Source organism: Neofelis nebulosa, chromosome 17 (assembly GCF_028018385.1).
Source record: "Neofelis nebulosa isolate mNeoNeb1 chromosome 17, mNeoNeb1.pri, whole genome shotgun sequence".
Taxonomy (NCBI): Eukaryota; Metazoa; Chordata; class Mammalia; order Carnivora; family Felidae; genus Neofelis; species Neofelis nebulosa.
This window is the reverse complement of record NC_080798.1, coordinates 50,133,294-50,151,934: the sequence shown is the minus strand read 5'-3', so window position 1 is coordinate 50,151,934 and position 18,641 is coordinate 50,133,294. Positions and strand designations below refer to the sequence as shown.

At 53.8% G+C, this 18,641-nt stretch overlaps 1 protein-coding gene and 1 long non-coding RNA gene across 3 annotated transcripts in view; one reads left to right on the top strand and one right to left on the bottom strand.

Annotated features, from left to right (window-relative positions):
• Window positions 1-234: 234 nt before the first annotated feature.
• Window positions 235-14,667, bottom strand: LOC131499290 (uncharacterized). Its single transcript, XR_009255792.1, has 3 exons — window positions 14,073-14,667; window positions 839-946; window positions 235-555 (listed from the first exon to the last, which is right to left on the bottom strand). It is a non-coding gene; the product is annotated as an uncharacterized LOC131499290 (long non-coding RNA).
• A 144-nt stretch (window positions 14,668-14,811) lies between these two features.
• Window positions 14,812-18,641, top strand: part of BCAR1 (BCAR1 scaffold protein, Cas family member) — a 37,853-nt gene continuing 34,023 nt past the window's right edge. The window contains exon 1 of one of the 2 annotated variants that reach the window (XM_058707157.1): window positions 14,812-14,955. In XM_058707157.1, coding sequence (XP_058563140.1) covers window positions 14,944-14,955 — 12 coding nt within the window. In that variant the 5' untranslated portion in view covers window positions 14,812-14,943. The remainder of the gene's footprint in view (window positions 14,956-18,641) is intronic. The other variant, XM_058707159.1, reaches the window with a different exon arrangement.

Below are 18,641 nucleotides of genomic sequence, written 5' to 3'. Positions count from 1 at the left end.
AAATGCCTCAAGCACAAAGTCTGGGGAGCTTCTGAGTTGGAGGACACATCCATGTACCGGGAGTGTGGTGCACCCCAGTTCAACCGGCACACAGGCTCTCGCGAGGTGCCCTTTTGGGCCATCTTCGTCCATTTCACTTGTATCCTTTATAACAAACTGTAATAATAAATAGAGCACTTAACTGAGTCTGTGAGTTCCAGCAGATTATCAAACATGTTGGGGGTGTTTGCGGGCTGGACAGGGTGACTAGTCTGAGCACCCCATTTGCAGCTGGTGGCTGAAGTGGTAGCGGTCTTGTGTGACAACCTCTCATCTGTGGGGGACGGGGGGTGGGTCTGTGCTCACTCTGGGTAGTCAGGGACAGAACTGAATTGAACTGTTGGACAACCAGGTGGTGTTAGAGAATTTGTTAGAGGCCTTTTGTGTCAATATAACACCAAACGTCTACCACAGGTGACCTAGAGGCAGCGTAATCTAGCGAGACACCCCCATTGGAGAGTGACCTGGATGAGCACGTGGCTTGGCCCCCTCCTTCCCCTGCCCCCATTTCTGCATCTGTAAAGCAAAGAAGAAGGATTAATCCTGGGGAGTGAACGCGAGGAATCTGCATTTCTGACAAACAGCCAGGTGATGCTTATGCACCGTGAAGTTTGAGAACCTCTGCCCCTTGCCTCCCTACTTATTAAAAATAAAAAAGCCTCCGGCTATGCATTTAGGAAAATTCCGTCTTCCTTTATTCTTGCCACTTCAAATAATTCAAACTCCTAAATTCCTGACGCATCAGCAAACTGGAATGAGTAAGCCCAGGGTTCCTTCCCTGCCATCTGCTGAGACCCACCTGCAGGAGCTTTCTCCTCCTTGGAAAAGCCTTTGGAAGCCCAGCAAAGAGCTTAGCAGGAAGCCCCGGAAAGTTACCAGCAACTTGGAAAAGCAGCTGAAGTAAGGCCTGGGGAAGCAAGCAAGAAATTCAAACGACAAAATCCGCCCAAGTCCCAATAAACACAGCTGAAGAGTCAACGCTTCGCTGCCAGGTCGGCTCCAGATGGCGGGGCCCACGTGCACACACGCACGTGCTCACACCAGCTAAGCTGAGTGTGTAGTGTGTCAGCCAGGTTGCCCTGCAGCTTGGAGAAGACCCAAGCCACCAGAGGCACAGCGCTCCTGTCAAAACAAGCCCCGCGAGAGGCAGATTACCCCAGCTCGCGCCAGCCCAGCCAGCGCGGGCCTTCCTGCCAATGTGAGCTTTGCCTGCACCAGGCTTTGCCTCTCTCTTCTCCCTTCTGATCGTAGAAGGAAACTGTTCATTGTTGGAAAAGCAGAAAGCAGAAAAATTGGAACAGAATTTAAATCTCTCATCATCTTACTAACAGAGAAAACTGCTATCTACGTTTTGGGATACTTTGAGACTTTTTCCTGTATTTTTACATACCTTTTCTTGAGGCAGTTGGAATTATGCTATACCTGTGCAGCTCAACACAGAACCCACCGACCACATGTGGCTGTTTATAAATAGGGGTGCCTGGGTGGCTCAGTTGGTTAAGCGTCTGACTTCAGCTCAGCTCATGATCTGAGTTCATGAGTTCAAGCCCTGGCTTGGGCTGTATGCTGACAGCTCAGAGCCTGGAGCCTGCTCGGATTCTGTGTCTCCCTCTCTCTCTCTCCCCTTCCTCTGCTCACTCTCTTTCTCTCTCAAACATTTAAAAATTTTTAAAAACAAATAAATGAAAATTTAAAAAAATTTAAGTAGACTCCACGTCCAAAGAGAGGCTTGAACTCACAACCCCAAGATCAAGAGTTGCATGCTCTACTGACTGAGCCAGCCAAGTGCCCCTAAATTTAAATTTTAAATTCATTAGAATTCAAAATCTAAAAAAAAAATTCAAAATTCAGTTTCCCAGGCACACTAACCAAAGATTTCAAGTGCTTAGTACTCACATGTTATTAGTGGCTACAATATTGGACAGTGTGGACACCCAGCATTTCCATCATCACAGGATTCTTTTGGATTGAACTCGTATATGCAGTTTTGTATTCTCTTTTGTTTGCCTGTGGTATATACCATGAGTGTTTCCCCCTTGACTCAAGCATTCTTCGAGAAAACGATTTTAACGGCTGAATAATATGCCATTACGTGGTTGTACCGTAATTTATTAATGCTGGCCTTCCACTGTTGGTCACTGAGGTTACCCACTTTCTGTTGTAAATAATGCCGTGATGAAGTGCCTTGTCCTTAGATCTTGATCTGCATCCTTGGTGATTTCTACATCACTTCTACAAGTGGAGTTATCATATCAGGGAGGGCACACATTTTCAAAGCCTTGAAATATCATGTCCAATTACCTCCCAGGAAGGTCTCCCTCCTCTCTCCAGGGGAGTGGTTGTGCTCCTCTCTTCCTGTGTAAACCTTCTGAGAAGCTAAGATTCAGCAAAGCACCCTGCCTGCCTGTCTCTGAGCATGTAGCCCAGTGCTTTGGGTGAGATGTGTCTGGAACTAGGAAGAGAATGGCCATTCATGGAGAAGACTGGACTAGGTCATGCCTGAGTGCCAGAACCTTCTGTGGTACCAGCCCAGCTCTGTCTCTGGAAGACACATTTGAACAAGGCAGGCATGATGGTTAATTTTATGTGTCAACCAGCCTGGGCTAAAGGATGCCAAGAAAGCTGGTAGTACATGTCTGTAAGGGCTTTTCTGGAAGAGATTAGCATTTGAGGAGGTAGATTGAGTAAATGTCATTGTCACCAGTGTGGGTGAGTGTCATCCAATCCACGGAGGGCCCCGAAGAAGGCAAATTTGTTCTCTCCTTGAGCTCAGACATCCTTCTCCTATCCATCAATGCTCCTGGTTCTTGGAGCCTTTGCACTTGGACTGGGACATACAAGGTCAACTCTTCCTCCTGGGTCTCCAGCCCACAGATAGCCAAACGAACATGGGACTTCACAGCCTCTCTGTCTCCTATTGCTTCTGCTGCTCTGGAGAACCCAGCTAATGCAGCAGGAATATGCCTCAGGACTTGATTCATCACAAACCTAGCTTTGTGGCACGTTCCTCTGTGAGTTGCTCTAAACATTTTCTGAATCTAGTTCGCCCCTCACCTCTCAGGGCCAGTGAGTTTTACGCAGTTAAGAGGCGAGCCTGGGGACGTCTGAGTGGCGCAGTTGGTAAAGTGTCCAACTCGTGATCTCAGCTCAGGTCATGGTCTCATGGTTTGTGAGTTCAAGCCCTGCATCAGGCTCTGTGCTGACAGTTCAGAGCCTGGAGCCTGCTTCAGATTCCTTGTCCCTCCCTTTTTCTCCACCCCTCCCCTGCCCGTACTCTGTCTCTCTGTCTCAAAAGTAAATAAATAAACATTTAGAAAAACATGAGGTAGGGCTTTACTACACTTCTCCCACACTTTCCCAGCAGTTCCGATTGGTCAACAAGTCCAAGTTTGCCTTAAACTATTATTCCCAGCTGCACAGCCTCCGATCTCACTCCCTCTCTGTCTTTATCTTCCCAAGCTAAGGCTCCCCCTTCTTTTTTCTTTTTTAAAAGGCTTTATTTAGTATTATTTTTTTAAGTAGGCTACATGGCCAGTGCAGAGCCCAACATGGAGCCCAACGTGGGGCTTGAACTCACAACCCCGAGATCAAGACCTGAGCTGAGATCAAGAGTCAGACGCGCATCTAACTGAGCCACCCAGACACCCTTAGAGGTTTTATTTATGTATGTATTTATTTATTTATTTTCTTTTAAGAATTTTTATTTTTATTTTTATTTATTTATTTTATTTAGAAGAGCAAGCAGGAGAGAGGGGCAGAGGAAAAGAGAAAGAGAATCTTAAGCAGCTTCTGCACTCGGCACGGAACCTGACACGGGCCTCAATCCCACGACCCTGGGATCATGACCTGAGCCGAAGAGTCAGACGCTCAACTGACTGAGCCACGCAGGGGCCCCAAGGTTTTATTTTTAAGTAATCTCTTCACCCAGCGTGGGGCTTGAACCCACAACCTGGAGATCAAGAGTCCCACCCTCCACTGACTGAGCCAGCCAGGCGCCCTTCCCCCTCCTTTCCATGGCTTGCCTGCCCCCTTCTCATTTCAGCCCCTCTTGGTGTGTTCTCCAGGGACCATCAGACCTGCACGTAGGATTCCAGACTTGCGGTCCAGGCCCCAAGCATCGGTTCTGGCACCATTGCTTCTTTTTTAATTTTGACTGCTTGATGCAGCCTCACTTTTGCTCTCCGTAGGGTGGCGGTGTCTCTTGACAGTTACGAAGCGGTGCAGACTGGGCTCGAGGCAACTGCCTCATTCAGTGCGTCCTTGGACGGGAGGGAGCCAGTGGGGCTGGGGCAGCAGGAGAGGCGGAGCGGGCCTGGGCTTCTGTGCGTGCGGACGGTGAGCTGGTTCACGGCCAGCTGCAGCAAGACCCCAGGCCCCCCAGGACGAGCTGGGCTCGGGCTACCCCAGGCCTCCGGGCTGCCGAAGGTTCCTTCCCTGGAGATGGGTGACCCGTTTATCTGGAAGGAAACCATTTAAAACCAACCCAAAGGCACATCCGTCTCAAGAGTCCGAGATGCTGGCAGCAAGAACGCTAGCCCGCGATGCGCCGACTTCTCGGGCAGCTGCCCTGGCTTCTCTCCAAGCTGAGTCATGGCCGTGAGGCTCCCTCAGGCTGCCAGCTCGTCCGGGGTTGCCGTGTCCTTGTTCCCTAGTCTCCCCGCGGTCTGGGTTATTCAGCGGCCTAAACCAAAGCGCCCAGAGCCCAGAGGGTAAGAAGGGACCCTGCTTCTGCTCACACAAAGGGAGCCTCTCTCACCCCCTCTCTCACCCCCTCTCTCTCTCAGGGAAAGAACTAGAAGTCAGAAAAGCTGGCTCCTTGCCCCAACTCTGTGGTGCTTTGGCGAAGCCCCTTCCTTTTCCTGGGGCTCCTTCCTGACAGGGAAGAGTTTGGGCTGAGCCTTCCCCCGCTGGAGTGGCCAGGGACACTGAATGGGACACCGAGTGGGGTGCTTCCAGGATGCTAGGGGGCAGAGCAGCAAAAGGTTATAGCTAGTGGCTCCTTACGGACAAAGGAACCTGTCAAAGTGTGGCCTGGTTGACCCGTTGTCCTCTATGGAGATGTTGGGGGTAACAGCCCACACGTACAGATGCTGGGAGAGGTGACCCCTCCCTGCGCACCGCTGGTGCTTCTCTGGAAAAGTCCTTGGCAGGATGGGACCTCCTGGCCCGAGTTACGCCCCACCCCATGCCAGGCAGTGCTCAGTGTATAGTGACGAGGAGCCTAAAGAGGCAGCCCCCTGCTCCGGGTGGGACCAGTTCCGAGGTACAAGTCATTCCAGAGCTCCCCAGGGGCCAGGCGGGAGCTGGACCTTCCCCACTCCCTCTGGCCCACTCCCCTTCTCTCAAGAAGCCACTTTCGAGGGCGCCCGAGTGGCTCGGTCAGCTAAAGGTCCTACTCTTGATCTTCGCTCAGGTCACGATCTCAAGGTTCATGAGTTTGAGCCTCACATCGGGCTTTGGGCTGACATTGCAGAGCCTGCTTGAGATTCTCTCTCTCTTTGCTCCTCTCTCTCTCTCTCTCTTTCAAAAATAAATAAGTAAGTAAACAAACATTAAAAAAAGAAAAATATCTTTGGGAAAAAAAACTACTTTCAGAGAATCCCTGTCTCAGGCTCTGCTTCTAGGAAATAACAACCCCTATGATGTCTTGCAAATATCAATCAATATTTTTGTATAGGTGGCTGTCACACAGGACTCCCTCCCATGTCCAGGTTTCCACCAGGATGCAGGGGCCCAGGAGGAGTCTGGGCCCGATACCTTAAAATACCCTCAGAGGCTGTTAAACAAGGGAGTAAGACACATTACTCTAAGGAAACAGAGGTGGACCCCCCAAATGGCTGGACCACCAGGTGTCCCCAACACTCTCTCTGAGCCCCCATGCAATTGCCCCATTGGCCAGAGGAAGACACTGAGGTCTCAAGAGGGACAAACGACCCAGGTGGGCCATAAGAACACGGCAGAGCCAGCGTTCGAATGCAGGCCTCCCCACTGGGGCTCAGCTTCCAGAAACCTCACTTTGTCCCCAGGAACAGATGGGGCTCAGCCTGCTGGACCCTGGAGGGGAGCCCCTCTCTACACTGGCTTTGTTGCCCACAGAGGCCCTCCACAAACTCTTGCTCATCCTTCAAGCTCCTGTTTGAGTGCTTCCTCCTCCAGGAAGCCTGTGCCTCCCCAGGCAGGCCAGGAGAGCAGAGCCCGATCCTACTTCTCCACCTGGGTCTGTCTCCATGTCTCCAGGTCCAGCCTGGCAGGTCCCTCAGTAAGTATTCCTCCACCTGACTCAGAAGGTATGTCATGCAGGTGATGTGGGGACTTATCTTTCTGGAACCTTCCACCAGACATTCCTCCCATCAAACATTGAGCCCAACGGCCTGTATAAAGAACTCGCCCTTGCTGGAAGTTCTCCTGGAGGCCAAAATTTGCACCAGCTTCCAACATCTTTTTTTTTTTTTTTTTTCCTCAGCATCCAGCATCTTTATTAGCCTCCCTTCTGCTTGGCCCCATCTGTAAATGCAAGGCCTTCAGGACTTGTGGGGCGACCGCTGCCTTGAGGGAGCAGGAGAAAACTCTGGGGCCAGGAGACGCAGGCTGGGGGGTGGTGGGTGGAGAGACAAGTCAGGGATTCTGACAGCCGCATTTAGCAGACGCTTCCTTGTTGGGTGCCACAGCGGCCCTGATACACCCTATATCCCGGACAGGACATTTGAACTGGGCCACCGCACCGCACAACCCTTGGGGGGCATAAGATGAAATAGAGGGGGGCTGTAGTTGTGGGCTGCTTTGCTGCGTTATTCAGCCCCATTTAACAGAGGGGATGAAAACGTGCTTAGAGTGCCAAAGTTCACAAGGCAGGACCAGAAACCAGGCCAGCCTGGCACCCGGCCACGCCGGCCGCCCTGCCCTGCCACTCGAGGCCAAAGGTGACAGGGAGGCTGGGTTCTTGCCAAAGTGCAGACCTCACTCCCTGCCGTGAGCTCCTTCCTGTTTCCACAAGGGTCAGCCTCACTCCCGGGGAGCAGGCAGACTTTCCCAGCGCCCCTGGGGCAGACCCTTGGCCTCCTGGCAGGGGAGCAGCTGATGGGAGTGGGGGCCCTGGCGCCCCTGCCTCACTGAGAACCTACCTGCTGCTCTGGGGACTCGCACTGGTGACCTCAATGTGGCAACAGCTCTTTGGGGCTCTTTAATAATTTAGGGAATGTATACTATTCAGCGGGGAGGCTTCATCCCAGGATTCAGAAACACAATGCCCCGGGGATTGTTTCCAGTTGAGAGTGAAATTCCACTTGTCACAGTCACCGAGAATACAGGCCTGTTCCTGGAAGGGGCTCGGCTCTGGGTGTTTACAAACATCCTCGAAGACCGGGGAGGCCAGAGGCCAGGGCCCTCGGTGCTGAGGCGGGAGCCTGCTGCTCTGCCTGGCTCAGGGGGCCATTCAGGGGGCCCTTGGGCCCTTGGCAAGTCCCTTCCCCTCCACCTCCTACCTTTCGGGGGGAGGGCAGATGGCGGTGGCCGGGCCTGGGGAGGGAGGGGGCTTATTCTGCTTCCTGTTTGGTTTCCTCTCCTCCCCAGCCTCACTTGGTGTCTGTCCCTGGGGGTGTCAGGCCCCAGAGTGTCTGTGGGAACCCACACAGGGTGATTTGCACTTCTTAGGACTTGGCAATTACATTTTCCCCTCATAAGCTGTTCTTAAAAAAAAAAAAAGAAAAAAGAAAATTACCCAAGAACAGGCAAACTCATAAACACCAAAGGTAGAATGCTGGCTGGTGGTTGCCAGGGGCTGGGGAAAGGGGGAGTAGGGGGTGGTTCTGTTTGGGAGGATGAGAAAGTTCTAGAAATGGAGAACAGTGATTGTTGCACCGACATTGTGAATGAACTTCATGTTAAAATGGTAAAACTGGCCAACCCATTTTGGACTTTCAATATCCAGAATTGTACAATAATAAGTTCATTTCATGTCATGTATGTTTGACCATAATTTAAAAAAATTATTTAAATTTCTGTATTTATTTTGAGAGAGAGAGAGAGAGAGAGAACCAGCAGGAGAGGGACAGAGGATCTGAAGTGGGTTCTCTGCTGATAACAGAGAGCCTGAGGCAGGGCTCAAACTCATGAACTGTGAGATCATGACCTGAGCTGAAGTCAGACACTTAATCAACTGAGCCACCCAGGCGTCCCTATTTTACTACAATTGTAAAAGGTGTATACTGGAAAAAAAAAATGCACAAGTAATGAATGTTCATTTGAAAAACATTGGAAAGTAGAGAAAATAATTTTCCTTACACCAAAATCCCATTTCCTCCTCCAAAAACAAATGAGTCTCCTGTGAAATTCTGCTCCATAAAGACAGAAAAAGCCCTATTTATTAACCAGCACAGTAGGCCCTATGTACAAACCACCCAGCAGGGCCTTCCTAAACATTACATGTAGTGATCAAAATCTCACCCCCACCCCAAGATCACAGCTGATACTGTACTATCTAAGCTTCCACGTTTTTCCCAATGCAAATATATGACATAAATATAAATACGTGAATTTTTATGAAAATAGGACCTGCCCATACTTATTTGGAAGCCTATTTTTCACTTTACGGTATATTGTAGGGGTGCTGGCTGGTTCAGTTGGTGGTACACATGGCTCTTGACCTCGGGGTGGGAGTTTGAGTTCCACGTTGGGTATAGAGTTTACTTAAAAATAAAATCTTTGGGGCGCCTGCGGGGCTCAGTCGGTTGAGCGTCCGACCTCGGCTCAGGACATGATCTCACGGTCCGTGAGTTCGAGCCCCGCGTCGGGCTCCGTGCTGACAGCTCAGAGCCTGGAGCCTGTTTCGGATTCTGTGTCTCCCTCTCTCTCTGACCCTCCCGTTCATGCTCTGTCTCTCTCTGTCTCAAAAATAAATAAACATTAAAAAAAATAAAAAAATAAAATCTTTAAAACAAAACAAAACAGAGTATTATAAACATATTTCCATGTCACTCTATCATTTATGGTGATGCCCGGGATTGGATTCTATCATGCGAATATCCCATGATATGTTTAACTGCTGCCCATTGTTGAACATGTAAGTTGTTCTTATGTTTTCCTGATAATAAGGGAAACTGCAAGTTATATCCTTGCATGTATATCTTTGGCTACTCTCTGAGTGCATTTTTTTAAGATAAATTCCTAGAATTTCTGGGTCAAAGGGTCCCTGCCCCTTAGAGTTTTTTGCCTCATCTTGCCAGACAGCATGCTGGAGCCATATGTCATTTATAGCTATTCCCACAAACAGCAAGAGATGCCACTTGAGCTGAGTAAGAGGATTCTTGCCCCGGCCTGACTCGACCATCGCCAGTATTCAGGCCATGGGGACCAGGTGGGGGGCAGTTGGGGGGCCCAGGGGTTCCCCCCGCCATACACATCTGAATCCCTGGCATCTATGATTAGGTTACGTTGTAAGGCAGAAGGTGCTTCACAGCTATGATGAAATCGATGGTCTTAAGCTGGGGAGGCTATCTTGGATCACCCGAGTGGGCCCATGGTAATCACGAGGTCCTTGTAAGAGGGAGTCGGGAAGGCCAGAGTCAGAGAAGATGTAATGACATAAGCAGAGGTCGGAGTGATGTGGGGCTCCAAGCCAAGGGATGTAGGCAGTCTCTAGTAGCTGAAAAAGTCAAGGGAAGGTATCCTCCCCTAGAGCCTCCAGAAGGAATGTGGACCTGCCAACCCATTTTGGACTTTGAACCTCCAGAATTGTACGATAATGAGTTCATGTTTTGAGCCACCGAGTTTGTAGTAATTTGTTACAGCACCCATAAGAAACTAATATATCTATCTCTCTCTTGCCACCAGATCCTGAAACCCCACTGTCTAGGGCATGATGGTCTTCCTCTGCACCCACTAGCGTGATGAGCTGAACGTTACCTCCTCTCCTAACCAGATGCCTCTGAGGCAGAGCATACCCAAGGTTTTGTGAATGTGGGACAGACGAGGAAGTGCTTTGCCCTAGCCCCTAGGACCCATCCTTGACCAGACTGTGAAATTACCCACTCTGGGCTTACGGTTACAGGATAAGTTCGAAGTGGTGCCAGGACCGAACCCCAAGGTCAGTGGGCTCCCCATCCACTTCTCTAAGCCAAACATCTCTTTCTGTGCCAGTCTGACTTGCCTTCCCTGAGAGAGGCAGTCATTCACACTTTAGAGTAAGACAGAACATCTAGCCAGGTACTTCCTCACTTGTCTTTTCTTTTTTCTTTTCTTTTCTCTTTCTTTCTTTCTTTCTTTCTTTCTTTCTTTCTTTCTTTCTTTCTTTCTTTTTCTTTCTTATAAATGGTTTATTATTTATTTTTGAGAGAGAGAGAGAGAGATGGAGCAGGAGCAGGGGAGGGGCAGAGAGAGAGGGAGACACAGAATCTGAAGCAGGCTCCAGGTTCGAAGCTGTCAACACAGAGCCTGATGTGGGCTCGAACTCACCAACTGGGAGATCATGACCTGAGATGAAGTTGGACGCTTAACCGACTGAGCCACCCAGGTGCCCCAAGGTAGTTCATGTTCTCATCCACTCCAGAGCTCACAGGGTCCCATTAGCCACTCCCAACCCTAAAATCTCCTTCTAGATCTCCAAACAAGCTCAGTTCTTACTCTCCATAGGGATCTGCTTATCCACGCCTGGCTCATGCATGTGGCAATGATGGTCCCTGCTATTTATTTTTTTTTTAATTTTTTTTTTAACGTTTATTTACTTTTGGGACAGAGAGAGACAGAGCATGAACGGGGGAGGGGCAGAGAGAGAGGGAGACACAGAATCGGAAACAGGCTCCAGGCTCCGAGCCATCAGCCCAGAGCCCGACGCGGGGCTCGAACTCACGGACTGCGAGATCGTGACCTGAGCTGAAGTCGGACGCTCAACCGACTGAGCCACCCAGGCGCCCCTATTCCTGCTATTTAAAAAGCAAGGGTCTTGTGCCAGCTCAAGTGCCCCAAACTTTACCGGAGTCATTTGACTAAATCCTCTCAACCATCCAGGAAATATTATCATCCCATTTCACAGATGAGGAAACTGAGCCCCAGGCAGGTTTAACTCACATGCACAAAATGATTCAAGTGCAAGCAGCAGAGCCAGATTCAAACCAGGTAATCTGACTCCAGAGCCAGGAGCTGCCTGGAGTTGGCCTGTGGAAGCATTTCATTTGGCTTACCCAATGTTTCAAAATCCAGACATTTTATTTATTTATTTTTATTTTCTATTTAAATGCTTATTTATTTTTGAGACAGAGAGAGACAGAGCATGAACGGGGGAGGGTCAGAGAGAGAGGGAGACACAGAATCGGAAGCAGGCTCCAAGCTCTGAGCTGTCAGCACAGAGCCCGACGCGGGGCTCGAACTCACAGACCGTGAGATCATGACCTGATCCGAAGTCGGAAGCTCAACCGACTGAGCCACCCAGGCACCCCAAGACTTTTTATAAAAATAATCTGGATTTCTGGATTTTCCTGAAAAATCTGATGCACCAACTGGAAGAACTCCCAATAACCAAAGCAAGATCAACACACGCAAGAAAATATTTTCTTTGTATTGATTATAATCATGCCAAGGTATAAAATAAATAGCCACGAGTTCATACTGATATAAATAAATGCATAAGTCAATAAATGAAGAAGAGATAAATTTCCCATACAGAATAATTCCGAATATTTTTATGTAGATACTCTGTCCTTAGGAGGTGGAGCCTAACTCCTTACTCCTTCCAAAGAGTAGGGAATAGAAAGCAGGGAGAAAACCTGACAAACATTCTAACAGCCACGTGATCAAGGTCAACGTCAACAGTGTCCAGTCCTACTGATGGTATATGTCCTTGATACCACGTGGTGAAAATGGCATTTTTTCTGAGGTCTTCCTAAAAATCCATACCCCCCCCGTCTAACCCTGAGAAAAACACCCTGCAAGTCCCAGTTGAGGGACATTCCATGAAATCCTTGACCAATACTCATCAAAACCAGCAAGGTCATCAAAAGCAAGGCAAGTCTGAGAAATGGCCACAGCCCAGAGGAGTCTCAGGAGACCTGACAACTAGATGTAATGCAGGATTCTCAATGGGGTCTGGAACAGAAAAAGGAAAGGGACAGTACTAAGGGAAGGGAAGGACTAAGGCAGTCTGAACTGAGGGTGAATATTAGCTAATAAGGATGTATCAACGTTAGTTCATCAGTGGCGACCAAAGCACAAGTGCCCGCAGAGGCTCACTGTGCTCTCCTGTTAGAGAGGTCCCTGGTCACCCTGAGTGGGGGTGGGGAGAAGGAGCCACCTTGCAGGCCTTGGCCCTCTAGATGCGGCAAGGCTCAGGGGACAGAGGCCTGGGTGTCCAGAAAGCTGGGTATGAAGCTTATCTGTGCCCAGATTTACTCTGTGGCCATGTCCAAATTCCCTTCCCTCCCAGCTTCAGGAACAACAATAACCCCTGTCTCCCTGGGGCCCTGGTCAGCCCCCAGGGATCCTCTCGGGGTTCTGGCAACTGCTCAGGCAGCCCAGCTGTTGCTTCTGGTGTGAACTGCTAGTCAGGAGGCCCCCGGAGCCTGTGCTCTGCAGCACTGAGTTATCCTGGGATCGTTTTCCTGCTGGGGAATCAGGGTGGGGGGAGATGCAGTGAGGGAGGCAATACCATAACCCAAGGTGCTGGGTCCCTGCCTTGGAGTAAGTGAGGGTCTGGCCAGGGATCCCTTGTCCTGTGCTCAGGGATAAGTTAATGGCTCCCTCCCTGAGCAAGCAGCTGTAAGCCATTGTTGCGGGCCAGCTAGAGGCAAGGACTAGATGGTTTGGAGGTCATGATCCCAGCTGCACCCCCTCCCCTAGGTTTCCATTTCCCCATACTCAGGGGTATTGAGGGGGTCTTTCCCCACTGCTCACCCAGTTCTGACCTGGGCAGCTAGAGAAAGGGCTGATTGGACAGGACACAGAGCAGGTGGTAAGAAGGAGAGTGGGAGTGGGAGAGGAGGAAGGAGGGGGAGCCTGGGCTCAAGGAGGAAGGCTCAGTGAGGGGGGAGCCAGGGAGGCAGGACGGGGGGGGGGGGGTGCTCAGACAGCGGGCACGTGTGGCTGGGAGCCCAGGCACCAGGCTGAGCTGCTGCTCCCAGCTCAGGAGCCCCAGTGCCAGCTGGATGCTGGCGGGTGGGCACGGGCAGGGCTCCCTGCCAGGCGCACACAGAGCACCCTTTGAGGAGGTGGCAGCTGTCGGCCCAGACCCCTCTCTGCTTGCCATGGCCCCGCATGCTCCCTCCAGCAATGCCTTGCCCAGCGTTGGGCTGGGGAAACCGAGGTGTGTAACTGGCAAACCCCATTCAAGGGGGCGGGCGACCCTGCCTGGGTGGAGCAGGAAGGGACCCCAGCTCCTCAGTCCTAGCATTGGGACTTGGGCCTCAGAGCAGGCCTCGATCGCCCCCTTTATTGCACATCTAGTACCCCTCTCATTGCTGGTGGTCTCTCCAGGAACCTCCTTAGATGGAGGCAGCCCCACCTCTTGGGGAGAAGCCTGGAAAGCCTCCTAAACCCCAATGGATGCCCTGCTAATGGGGGATTTTGCAGACTCGGGAGCTAGGGGCGGATCTGAGTCTCTGAGAAAGCCCACCTCACCTGGTCCCACGTCCTCCCTCCGTTCAGCCACCTCAGGACTCGTGGCACTGCACACCTGGCAGACAAAAGAGCCTGTAGCCCTGGGCACTTGCCCCCACAGATTTCTCGGTGGCCCAGGTGCTCCGCCAGGCCATGAGCCACATCTGCGGCCACCCAGCCTCCTGGAACCAGTTCTCCCTTTCTTCCCCGGACTGACCTGCCCCCCCCCCCCCCCAACCTTGGTCTAGGTGCTCACTCATCCTTCCTGGGTAGTCGGAGCGCTTTCTCTGGGTGCAGCTTTGCCCAGGAAGGGCTCCCAGGGAGCAGGGACAGGCTGTATGTGGTGGGTGGCAGACCAGAGTGGTCAGGCTTCTGGTTTTGCCTTCTGGTGGCTGAGGGACCTCAGACCTCAGTTGATCAGATGGGACATGAGAACAGCCAGCAAGGCCTACCTGACAGCGGGTGGGAAGTCAGACCGCGCACGTCTGTGCCCACTACTTGCGGACGACCATGTCAGATGTGGAAGGAATCGGGGATGTTTAACCCTGGGGAAGAAAGGCTGGGGCCGCTAGGGCCCGTCTTGCAGTGTCTGAGGCTGCGGGTGGCCCTCGAGTGGGGGTTACGGGGAGCCAGGATCCTCCCTAACGGTCAGTCCAGCTCTGCGGGAAGAACCGACAGCGCGCCAGGCTGTTCCCAGGCCGTCGGGAGCTCCCCGTCACCGAGGGAGGGGCAGGGGGAGTGCAGAGCCGGCGGAGGAGGTCTGGGCAGCGCACCGTGGGGGTGCCCGCGCCTCCGGGCTTTCAGCGGGAGGAGCGGGGAGGGTTTCTAGGAGCCCCGGGAGGCTGACCTGCAATCGCCTTCAGACACGGGGACTGGGAGCCCCGCCAGACCACCGGGCAGGCGCCCAGCATCCTGGGCTGGGCAACGTGGGGGGGAGGAGGCTCCGGTCTCCAGAAGCGGGTGGGCGCACAGGAGATGGTGCGACGCGAGGTGGCCCTTGAAGGATGGGTAAGGGGTGGAGACCGAGCCTCCTCGCCCGTTGGGCCGACAGAAAAATGCCACGGTCCGGGGTCCTCGCCTTTAACGCGGCCCCCAGGGAGGAGACGGGAGGGGGAGGGGCGGCGCGGGGCGGCGCATGCGCGGCGCGGACTGAAGCCGCCGGACCGTCCGGCCGCCGGGAGCGCGCAGGAGCCCGCAGGGAGCCCCGAGAGCGCCGGGACCCCGCTCGGGGCGGTGGCGGGGGGGCTCTGAGAGGCGCGGCGGATCGGAGCCCCCAGCCTGCCGCCGCCGCTGCCCGCCCGGGCCCCGGGGACCGCGGTCAAGATGTCCGTGCCGGTGAGTACCGATCGCCGGCCGGGACCCCGGGTCTGCTGCCCCCGGCCGGGCCTGAGACCTCGCGCCGCCCTCTGAAGGCCTAATGCCGCGGGGGCTCCGGAGCTGGGGTGGGGTGGGGGGTCACCCCACCCGGGCCTGCCTGGGCCGGGCATGGGGGTTAGCGTGGGGGCGTCTCCCCCAAGCCGGCCTCTCTGCCCCTGCCTTTCTTTCCATTCTCGCCCAGAAGTCGGCTCGGTCTGGGTTTTGTGCTGTCCCCTCCGGGAGCCCCCCCAGTACCGCTGGGTTGGCAGGGGCCTTTGTTGGTCCCGGGAAGCCCCTGGGACAGCCGAGCCAGGCAGGAGTCGGCGCTGCGCCCCGGAACCCTGCCCCCCATCGGGATGGCCAGGCCTAGTGGGGACAGTTCTGTGCCGCTCGCCCTGAACCCTCCTCCGCTCCAGGGTAGCTGGGCCGGGTGAGGCGGGGAGGTCTCTGCTGCCCCCGGGGAAACCACCTGGGCCAGCTGCCCTGTTGTGCTCCTGGGCTCTCAAGGATGGCCAGGGCTGGGGCAGGGTGTGCATCTCTCTCGGGACAGCCCACCCCCAGGACTGCCTGGCGGGATGCGGATCTGTGCCTGCCTCCAGAAAGGCCGATGCACTCACTTTCCCGGGAAGTTTTCCCTGGGTGCTGGGCCGGCCCCCTTCTTCCCTCCTAGCAGTGGGGGCTTCTCTGCTCGCCTGACACCATCACTTCCTTGGCCCGGCAGGCCGGCTTGAGCAGCTCCCAGCCATCGTGGCTCCACACTTAGGCCGGCATCTGGAGACAGCTGGGCCCCGCCTCCTGAGGATGGCAAGTGATCCTGGCCGCCCCCGCCCCAGTCACCAGGCCTCGGGTGCAGACCCCAGCCCTCTTTACAGATGGACAGACTGAGGAAGGGGCCGCCCTCCTGCGGCCTGCCCGGAAGGGGCGCCATCTGCAGGCTGGAAAGCTGTGGCTTCCAGCCATTGTTTCTCAGCCGACTTAGGGGCTTTTCCCTCCAATAGGAAGGGGCAGTGGGCCAGAGCGGCTGTCCGCCTGGCCTTCTTTCTGGGACTGTGCCCCTCTCACCCCATTCTTAGGGTGAAGCAGACAGTAGGGGCTTCCTGGCAGGGCAGTGGCCTCTTAATTAACCACCATGGAGTGTGTGGAGATTACTGGAGAAGTGCTGTGTAAGTGCAAAGCATTGTTGTTATGGAATTAGAGACCCCAGCTCCTGCTGCCTCCAGAGCAGTGATACAGAGTTACAGATGAAAAAAGTAAGGCTTCCAGACTGTGCTGATGTGACCCCTCTCCTCCCTGCCCCTTCTCCACACCTGTTCTGGTTCAGAGTGGAACTGCCTCATCTTTAGAAAGACAGAAGACAGAACAGGCCCGTCAACCTTTCTTTCCTGCCGTGCCTCTGCAAAGCTCTGGATCTTTTCTGGCCCAGCACACCAAGGGCCCTGCCCTGACCCTGTGGGTACTAGCCAGAAGGGAAGTGGACCTTCCAAGCCTGCTTGAGGGCCTGGGTCTTCAGGGCGGTAGTGAACAGAGTATGTACCCGGGCCACGTGTGTAACGAGGGAGGTATGGCAGGGGGGTGGGTGTGATTTGCACAGACAGGCACTGCCAGGGACACCTGCTGTGAAGACCTGAAGCTGTGGTCCACTGTCCACACCACTGCCAGCTCCCCGTCCCTCCCCCACTCCTGCCTATAGCCACAGCCCTCGGGGATTCTGCAGGAGGGGGACAGGGGTCTCATCATCTGCCTCCTAGTGGCCGGGCTGTCAGATCACCCTGGTTCTCTCCTGGGACCTTGGGCAGTGTCAGAGCCGGTGGGGCTGGGAGGAGAAGTTCATTTTTGGAGCAGCTGTGAAATGTTCGGAAAATTGCTTTCATGTGCTTGTGAGCGGTGAGGCCCCATAGAGGCTTCCAGGCCGAGCTGCCTCTTTAAGCCCTGCTCTTGGAACCCAGAATGGTTCCCTGCCCATGTGGTATTCACGGACATGTTTGGGTTTTAAGCACACCCGTTAATTTGGGCAGTCTTTTCCTGGTTGGGGCTGACGCAGGCACTTTGGCCCACAGAAATTACAAGATGCTTCAGAACGGAATGAAGGGTGGTGGCAGGAGAGAAGAGGTTGGGATGGGCCAGGTTGAGCCAGGAGTGACTTCCTTGTAGAGCAGGGGGCTGTGCAGGGATTAGTTGGTCTCGCTCTGACGTTTGACCCACAAGGGCTCTGGGGCCTAGAGATGGGAGGGCACCCGGGGTCATCCTGAGTCCCTGCACAGTGCTCCTTCCTCTTCCCTGAGCTGAGGGAAGTGCTCACACAGCACCTGGAGATCTACTTCCTGGATGTTCTCTGACATTGGCCTTCTTCTTGGCACGGCCATCTGTCACCCCAGGCCTGTCTCTTCCCTCCGGCCAGGCAGGAGGCATTTGAAAGGAAAACGGCTGTGCCACCCACCTGAGACCCCTGGTGGGCACTGGCATGATTCATGTTGAGGAGTGACAAGAGGCTGGCTGCCCCCTGGCAATGGCAGGCAAGAGGCCAGTGTCTGGCTTGTAGAGAGGTTCCCTGATGTCTGTTCCTGCCACTTGCTTCCTGGCTGTGAGACGGATGCTATCATTCTAGCCTCTCTGCTCCTTTTTATTTATTTTATTTATTCATTTTAATTTAATTTAATTATTTTTTAATGTTTTATTTATTATTTTGGAGAGCTAGAGAGCGATTGGGGGTGGGGCAGAGAGAGAGGGAGACATAGAATCCGAAGCAGGCTCCAGGGTCTGAGCTGTCAGCACAGAGCCTGACTCGGGGCTTGAACTCACGAACTGCGAGATCATGACCTGAGCTGAAGTTGGATGCTTAGCCGACTGAGCCACCCAGGCGCCCCCAAATTATTATCTTTCTCTCTGCTCCTTTATTGATGGATGACAGGCCCTATCAAGGAGTGGAGTGCTGACGTGTGTGCCGGGAGCTGGGCTCAAGGGCTTCTTCACGGGCTGAGGGAGGACCTGTGTCTTGCCAGGGTCACGTGACCACTGAGAGACAAAGTCGGGGTGGGAACCAAGTCTGGCAGCATCCGAAGCTGGGAAGTGAGCATCATCCTGCACGGCCTCTCTAATTGTGGGGGCTGTGGCCTGTTGAGCTGTCCACACAGGCCAAGGCTGCTGAGAGCCTGACCCTCTGCTTGTGGTTTTACAAATGGGAGTTTGCATAACCCCTTTGGCACCCCAGAGAGGTCAGGCAGCTTGCCCAGGGCTGTGCAGCAGGGTGGGCTTAGCCCTGTGAGGCCCCAGCTGAGGGTGATGGAGATCACTGGACCAGGCCTGGCACCTGGTTGAACCTCCACCAGCGATCTCAGGAACCTGGGTGGCTGGTTCTGTCCCAGCCAGCACCGTGATGGGAGAGCTGGCCAGGAAGCCAGGAGGCTTTGCCCTGGGCTCGCCGCTGGCCTGGGCAGCCAAGCTGTGGACAGCCAGGGCCTGGTAGAACAGGCTCAAAAGAGGATGGTGGGAGGAGGCAAGGTCCTCGTCCAAAGTCCTCCGGTCAGTCTCCAGAGCACCTGGCATGCCCCTCCTCCCACCTGGCCTTGGATCTGCCTGGCCCTCCCTCTGCAGGAAGTGATCCCCAGCCACTGCCTTGCTCACCGGGTCACTTCTCACCCTCAGGTGCTCAGGCAGAGGGCACCATC